Below are 7,745 nucleotides of genomic sequence, written 5' to 3'. Positions count from 1 at the left end.
TGGCATTAGGGACGAGTTGGGTTATTCGAATTCCCCAGAAGGTCAGAATTTGGTAAAGGAACTGGGGAATGGGAAGACGGAGGCCAGCCATGAGCTGATCCCTATAAATAGCCACGAACTCAGGAGGAGGGCGGCACGCGTACTTTCCTGGCCGGGTAGCCCTAGCCTTGAACTAGGGTGGAATGTCATACCTCCCCACCAATTCGTCTACATCCCCCTGTTCCAGGAGGAGGGGATGATCTCGACTTCCCCGAAGTCAATATTGGGCCCCCGGGAGGGCCCTGCCCTAGCACGAGCTGGGACTGCCCCCAAAGGAATCTCGGGGACTGCAGCTCCTGCGTCAGGCTGAGCAGGTTGGTCGGGCTGACTCATATCTAGGGCGGGGGAGTAGACTGGAGAAGGAAGATGCTCAGATCCAGATGAACTAGAGGAAGAGGAACTAGGAGAAGAAGAACTTATTTCTATGGGGGCAGGTCGGGCTACTCTATGCCTAGATGCCGAGCTAGTGATGTTTGAGTGTGGGGAAGAAGACGACATAAAAGGAAAAAGAAAACTTACTAGCAGATAAGGAAGAAGAGCTTGTGGGTGCTTAGAGGGGGACGCTACTCTCGAGCGAGCTCACTAAGCGCAGGGCGAGCTGGTGGAGATTTGAAAGTAGAGAAAATGAGGAAGGAAACTTGAAAGCGACGTCCGGAGGGGCCTATTTATAGGCTACCTGGGCGGAAAGATAAAGAGTCCTGAATTAAAATTTCAAATTTATTACTTAAAAACCGTTACCTAGGGAGACGGTTGAGCTGACAACCGCCATTATGAGGGAACGTGACCCCCGGAACGCCGGTTACGCCAGCGAACATGGCAATTACACGAACAGGGAATTGTGGGCCCCACGCTGAACCGACCCTTCGTCTCGAAATTTGGTCCAGATTCACGCGATCCCCCGATGACTCTAGATTCAAAGGGGGGCTAGTGTAAGGGGGCTAATACGCACGGGACACGTGCTAGCTCGGCCAAATCATGCCCGAGCTCGGCCACAGGTACCTGGCAGCTCGAGTTAGGGGTGGCAATCAGATCGGGTTCGGGTTGGCGGGTCGGGTTGAAACCCAAATATAACAAAAAATCCGTTGACCCGAACCTGACCCGCCAATCCAAAACGGGTCAGGATACCTGACATGAACTTGAAAATTTTGAATTGACGGGTTGGCGGGTCGATCCGAAATGACCCAAAACTTAATTTTAATTTATTAATTTATCACTGTAATTTCTAATAAAATCAATTTCTCACAAATTTAATTACATCATCAAGTAATAAAACTTTAAATAAATAATTTCAAACCAAATTTAAAATAAATTAAACACTGTAAAAGTGTTTTATCCCAAACCAAATATAAAATAAATTAAAACAGCATAAAAGTAAAAAATAATATAATATATTATCTGTCCAAATATAATAATTTCAACTTCACACAAGTTAAATAAATTCATTTAGGATTAAATAATTAATGCCTTTGAAAAAAAAGAATGATTTAGTTTAGTTAGATAAAATAATTTTTATATTTATTAAATTATTTTTAATTCGTAAACGGGTCATATCAGGTCACCACAGGTTGACCCGAAATTGACCTGTTTTCTTTTCGGGTTCATCGGGTTCGACCCGATTCTGAACCGAACCCCCGAAACCTTAATCCAAACCCATTAATTTCGTGTTAGATTCGTGTCATGTTTTCAGGTCGTATCAGAAATTGCCACCCCTAACTCGAGCGCATCAGCTCAGGAGATAAAGAGGGCCAGCTCGGCCTTAGCCGCCGCTTCCCCAGGGAGTGGGTCTCGTGGGCCGCCACCTCCGGATCTTTAGGGGCCGCCATATGAAACCCTAGAACAACTCCGAACCCTAAGAGGACTCTGACTCCTATATGGAAACTACTACCACCCGCAAGCCTATAAATATGATGCTATGCGACAACATAAGGTACGCCATCTACAGCACTTTATACCATTACCCCACTCATAAGCTCCACTAACTTGATCGTCGGAGCTACTCCGGGGACTCCAGTTCCGCCGTTGTTCTCTCTTCGCAGGGTCGCCAGCTCGATTTCTCCTCTCAGTCCGGCTGCAGTTAGCTAGCCCGGCTCGAAGCAGCTCAGCTCGGACTGTGTCTTTGGCAGCCACATCACATACGAACCCCTATAAATACATTATAGAGAACCTGCACTTCCAAGTCCCGAGCTCAATGTCGTCTTGCAACGTTTGGGTAAGACGCACTGCTTGGGTGAAGAACTCCAAAGTACATACTCACCAAACAACTAATCCCTTCATAGTCAACCAAATCCAGAACCAACTCAAACGTGCCAATGCAAGAGACGTGTGATGAACAATTAAAGCACCAAATTGTTGCCATCCCTCAACACAAAACATTGGCGGATACATGCTCGAAAACACCCTGAAGCAAATAATGTCGAAGAAACAAGGTATGCCCTGAGATTTACCAAGCAAGGATGAGTTAATTAAGTTGGTTAGAAAATAACCCTACACTAAGGGCAAAAGAAAAATGTAGGACAAATAATAAATTCTACCCCAGACTACCACTTTAGGCAAATGATATTTGCACCTCAACAAAAACTACTCGCACTCCTACCGTTGATTTATGTTTCCTAAGTTCCGAAAATGCCCTCCATCATCTATTACTCATGGCATTTCTTCAACCACTTGTTCATGTCCCAAACTAATGCTTGTTGCTCTATCTTTCTTCATCAACTCAATATGTGCTTTTATCTCATTATTCTCTTCTTCATTGTCATTCCATAATGTTGCTAAACCAACCACTACTTCGACAGTTTAATTCGTCTCAAATGCATCCAACTAGACAAAGATAACTTCCTATTACAATGTAAACTATCACTCCTACAAACTTAACAAAAATCTGTATTGAAGTGCATATAATAAATTCAAGTTTTCAATTGACCAAAAATTTAAAAAAAAAAAAAGAAAAAAGAAACACACAATTACCTCTAAATACTTGTGTCAAAAAAATGGACGATAGTTTCATCCATTAAGTCAGTTTCCTCCAATAAATCATAAATTAGCAATGGAGTGCTAGAGGTTTTTTTAGGAGTGCCAATATCATTTGCCACGACTGTGTAATATTTTGTTTCAAAAAATATTGTGCAATATTTGTCTATTCTATCAATCTAAACCGATAAAAAAAAATACTTGATGATCATGATCACAAATGACGTAGCAAATTTTGATGCATTTATTAATCTGATATATATATGAACCATCAAGACCAATTTGCTCTTAATGAACTTTGGGTTAGTTTCTTCAAAAAAATAAAAATAAAAATAAAAAAATTCACCATCCGCTCAATGACAACCAATGAAGTCCCTAGTAATTCACAGAGGCAACAAAAACCAAGTTAAAAATAAAATACTCACGATATGAATTAGACTAATTACTTAGAATATCATTAAAGACAAAAAGAAAAATCTGACATCTATTGTTCTGACAGGAGTGTGCTGCAAATCGATGACTGTCAGCCCGGCAGTCAAAAAGGCAAATTATTTCTTTTTAACTCTGACACCGTCAGCCCAGCAGCGGACAAAAATTTTTTTTTATAATAAAGTCAGCCCGGCAGCTGGCAGAATTCTGCATGCCGAGCTTGTTCTGCATGCTGGGCTGACAAGCTCGTCTCTCCCTTTATAACTCTAGGCTCCCCCCCCCAACATTTCCCAGCTCAGTCTTTTCCGGCCGGCCCTCCGCCATAGAAAAGAAATCCCAAAACATGGCGACTCTTTCGTTTCTTCTCTTGTTTTCTTTGCTTTCTTTCTCATCAGCTCAGGACATGTCCATCCTGAGCTACGGTAACGCAAACCTAAAGACGAGTGGCAGTGGGAGGACGGATGAAGAAGTGATGGCCTTGTACGAGGAATGGCCAGTGAAACATGGCAAGTCGTACAACGGCCTGGGAGAGAGAGATAAAAGGTTTGAGATTTTTAAGGTTGATCTGAGGTACAAAGACGAACAAAACACCTTGCCCAACAGGACGTACCAGCTCGGGCTAAACCAGTTCGCTGATCTGAGCAACGAGGAGTACTGTTCCACTTACTTGGGAACCCGCCCTAACCCCAAAAGGAGGTTGGCCAAGACTTCCAGTGATCGCTACTGTCCAAAAGTAGGTGATAGCCTGCCGAACTCCATTGACGGGAGAGAAAAAGATGCTGTTCTTCTGGTCAAAGATCAAGGAAGCTGTGGTATGAAGTTTTCCTAGCTCTATATTTTACTTTGATTTTTAGTTTATTTTATTTTCTTTTTCATCTTGCTTGATGGTTAGATTTGTTGGAGCTTGTTTTATTTGCAAAATTTTTTCTTAAAACTCCTTTGGTCGGTATGTTTTCGTTGAGAATTATTTATTTATTATTATTATTATTATTATTTCATGTTTTTTATGAATAGATGTAGAAAAATTTTGGAAAACCCGAGGAAGAAATGAATATAAGTAGCCAAAGAAGAAAAAAAAGGTGGTCAAGCTAATACTAGCAAGTAGAGTTTTATGATGGAGAAAGTTGGTGGGTATTTTGGTAAATCGGAAATCTAGATTAATTATTGCTTTGGGTGAATATTAGTATTAAGAGTGAATGGCCCAAAAGGTCACTAAACTATTAAAAATGGCACCCTTTGGTCACTAAACTTTTTTTGTGACCCAAAAGGTCACTAAACTCACAAAAACACGCCAGCGGAGTCATTTTACCGATTTTCAGCGGTTTCTCATCCGGTGGCATGGACAATGTGTAGTGGAGGAATATAATAAAGGGGCAAAAATGTCCGAAAGGTTATTGGAACAAGTGAAGCCCAAAATTTTTCGTTCCCAAAGTTGACCAACCTCCACCCATAGATTGACTTCATCTCCAGCAGTAAAAGTAGTGACTGCGACCACCTATAGAGCAAATCAAAATAGGAAATAACGAGATTTACAGCCTAATTAGTTCATTGATTCCTTTTTTTCATCTCACACAAATCTTCGTTCAGTCTGAGGAATTGAAGAAAAAAAGCAGAGAATAGAGAAAAAGGTTCAACAGGGAGCAGAAAAATTCCATCTCAAAGCGAAAAAAAGCTGGACAAAGGGAATATTTTTTTCCCCAGAAAAAGGAAGAAATTCAATCGCAAGCGAAGACTTGGGAGGGCAACCGCAAGACATCAGATTTGGAGAAGCAGAAGTCATCGATGGTGTCGATGGCCTAAAAGCAGCCTTATCATTCCCTTCATAATCAGTGGCTTCCTAGCCCATTCATTACCTTCCTTTCCGTTAACTATTGAGTCGATTTCATCTCATCTCCTTCGACTGAGCTGCATCTGTCCTTTACGCATTTAATTTCTTGACGAAATGCCTTTCACTTTCGATCGAATTCCTCTGTCTTCCCCTTCGCCGGAGCTTGACTAGAAAGACGAAATAGCCTTGACTTCATTCAGTACGCTACCTAGAATTCGATTCTTGACTGGTGCTATCTATAAACCAACAATCTAAAGCCTTGGGCAGAGTCCGAGCTTATCTTCCGAGGGTTAGGTTCAAGGGCTGGTCTCCTTCGCTTCTTCAGAGTAAGACTCTTAGCCAACCGCCTGTTGACTACTCTTTACATTGCAGAAGGGAAGAAAGTGAAAAGGCCGATTGCAATTGAATATGATTCCTTTGCTGCGACATCCAGTCTTGGTGGATGATCTCCCAACAAGTCAAGCTTCCTTTACCCGGGGCTAGAAATCCTTCTCACGAAGAAAGTGGCTTTTCTTTCCAGTGCTAGCTTTCTACTGCGGCACCACCTACATTTGGCGTTCAACGAGCACTCGGATCTTGACCTGACATCAGTGCAATCTCGGATGCTCCCGCGAGTCGAAGCTTTAGTGACGTCGCTTCGGGGATTGGTGCGACAGATTTAGGAACCACGAATAGGAGGAAAATAATGAAGGAAAGATGTAAGATGGGGCGGTGGCGGAGATGAAGGATGGATTTAGATTTGTTAGTGTGAGTATTAATTGACATTTTTTAGGATTTAATATTTGGGCTTGCAAATTTGAAGGCGATAGCTAGGGAAATGATCAATTGGTCAACTTTTGGGAACGAAACAATCTATGAGTTCACCTGTCCCAATAATCTTTTGGACATTTTTGCCCATATCAGAATTTTCATTCAACTCAAGACCCTTGGAACCGGATGAGAAACCACTGAAAATCGGTAAAATGACTCCGCTGGCGTGTTTTTGTGAGTTTAGTGACCTTTTGGGCCACAAAAAAGGTTTGGTGACCAAAGGGTGCCATTTTTAATAGTTTAGTGATCTTTTGGGCCATTCACTCTAGTATTAATTGCTTTGGTTTTTCGTACATCTTTATCTGGACCTTTTTATTTTCACAAAAAAAGGAAAATAAAAATTCAATTAGAGTTATTTATTTATTTATTTTTTTGAGGGGTCGTCTACTGATTCAAGTTCGGCTTTGAAACTATTGGTAGATTAGACCTTTTTTTCCAGTTTTAATTGCTTATAAACTAATTTTTCTAATTTATTCTTTTTTTTCTCAAGATTAAGCCCTCTATCATTCCGTAGTTTTGTGCCTTATTAACAGTTCACACTTGTTGCTATAATTGACGACTTCCTACTCCTACAAAATGCTCCACACTTCCTTTTAATAGCTACCAAATATTTTGGTCGCGCCTAAATTGTGGCCTACCTAACTTGCGAACATTAATTTCTTTGTTGTTAGTTCATCTTATGTTGGTCAGGATCCAACCTCACAAGATACTAGCAGTACATACAGGTTTTGGGAAGGAATCTAGTTATTGTAGGCCTTACTGGTGATGGTGTCCTTGATTTTCTTTTACACAGGAACGATATTAATGGCCCTTGTTTCAGTGATCTGTATGCGACTCATTTTTTGTCGACCAATGGCTCCTACCCTCCCAAGAAGAAAATATACAAAAAAAGGGAATTTTTTTTTAAAATATATTGAACTGGCTGCCGGAAAAAAAATTTTATCCACCGCCGGCTGTGTCAGAGTTCAAAAAAATATGATTTGCCTTTTTGACGGATGACCGTTCCCAAGCGGTCTCCTCACAAGCAGAAAGGAAAGGCGAGAAATGAACCACGTCAGCAGCCTTCAGCAGACTTCCAAAACGACGTTGTTTCAATATAAATGAAGGGAAAAAAATAGATGACGGTGTTGACCGTAACGGACCGTCAGCACCAATGGCAAGCAAAGTCCCGCCTAAAATGAAACGTTCCCAAGAAGAGCCCCACTTACACTCCCTCCCAAAGGAAGCGGTTGCTGAAATTAACAAATGTAAAAAGATAGGGCAAGATTGGAGTGGAGGAACTAAAAGAGGAAACTAGAAGACGGGCAACAAAGTTCGACATTGCCAAAAGTTGTGGAACAGCGGCATCGTTGAAGGAAAATAAGAGCAAAGAGAAGGAAGAAGTGGTGGTGGAAGTAAAAGTTTTTGGTGATTGGGGTTTAATAAAAGAAGAAGAAAGTTGAACCCAAGTTTGAAAGTGGAAGATCGTGAGATTCGAAAGTAGTGAACGACCACAAATCAGTCAGGTAAAACATGAGAAAGCCTAGAATGATATAGTAATGCCTGTAATTTGACCAAAAAGTGGAAAAACCTTACTTTCTGGATGTTGTTGGTGTACACTATGATGATTGTACAGAGGGATGTCACACATGCATAATTTGTGTATAGTAATTGATAAGTGCAGCATGATAGG

General features: G+C 41.2%; 1 protein-coding gene across 1 annotated transcript; it reads left to right on the top strand.

Annotated features, from left to right (window-relative positions):
- Nucleotides 1-3,778: 3,778 nt before the first annotated feature.
- Nucleotides 3,779-5,709, top strand: LOC113739262 (cysteine proteinase mucunain-like). Its single transcript, XM_027266491.2, has 2 exons — nt 3,779-4,247; nt 5,531-5,709. Exons 1-2 carry the CDS (start codon nt 3,779-3,781, stop codon nt 5,707-5,709), a joined length of 648 nt encoding a protein of 215 aa, XP_027122292.1.
- The last annotated feature ends 2,036 nt before the right edge of the window (nt 5,710-7,745 follow it).

The sequence above is a fragment of the Coffea arabica genome, chromosome 4c (genome assembly GCF_036785885.1).
Source record: "Coffea arabica cultivar ET-39 chromosome 4c, Coffea Arabica ET-39 HiFi, whole genome shotgun sequence".
NCBI lineage: Eukaryota > Viridiplantae > Streptophyta > Magnoliopsida > Gentianales > Rubiaceae > Coffea > Coffea arabica.
This window is presented reverse-complemented; position numbering and strand designations above follow the sequence as displayed.

Excerpts from the sequence above, each read along its gene's own strand:
- LOC113739262 (XM_027266491.2), top strand. The coding sequence starts at position 3,779 with ATGGCGACTCTTTCGTTTCTTCTCTTGTTTTCTTTGCTTTCTTTCTCA. Across the intron at positions 4,248-5,530 it reads CAAAGATCAAGGAAGCTGTG|AGTCCGAGCTTATCTTCCGA; the intron begins GTATGAAGTTTT and ends AGCCTTGGGCAG.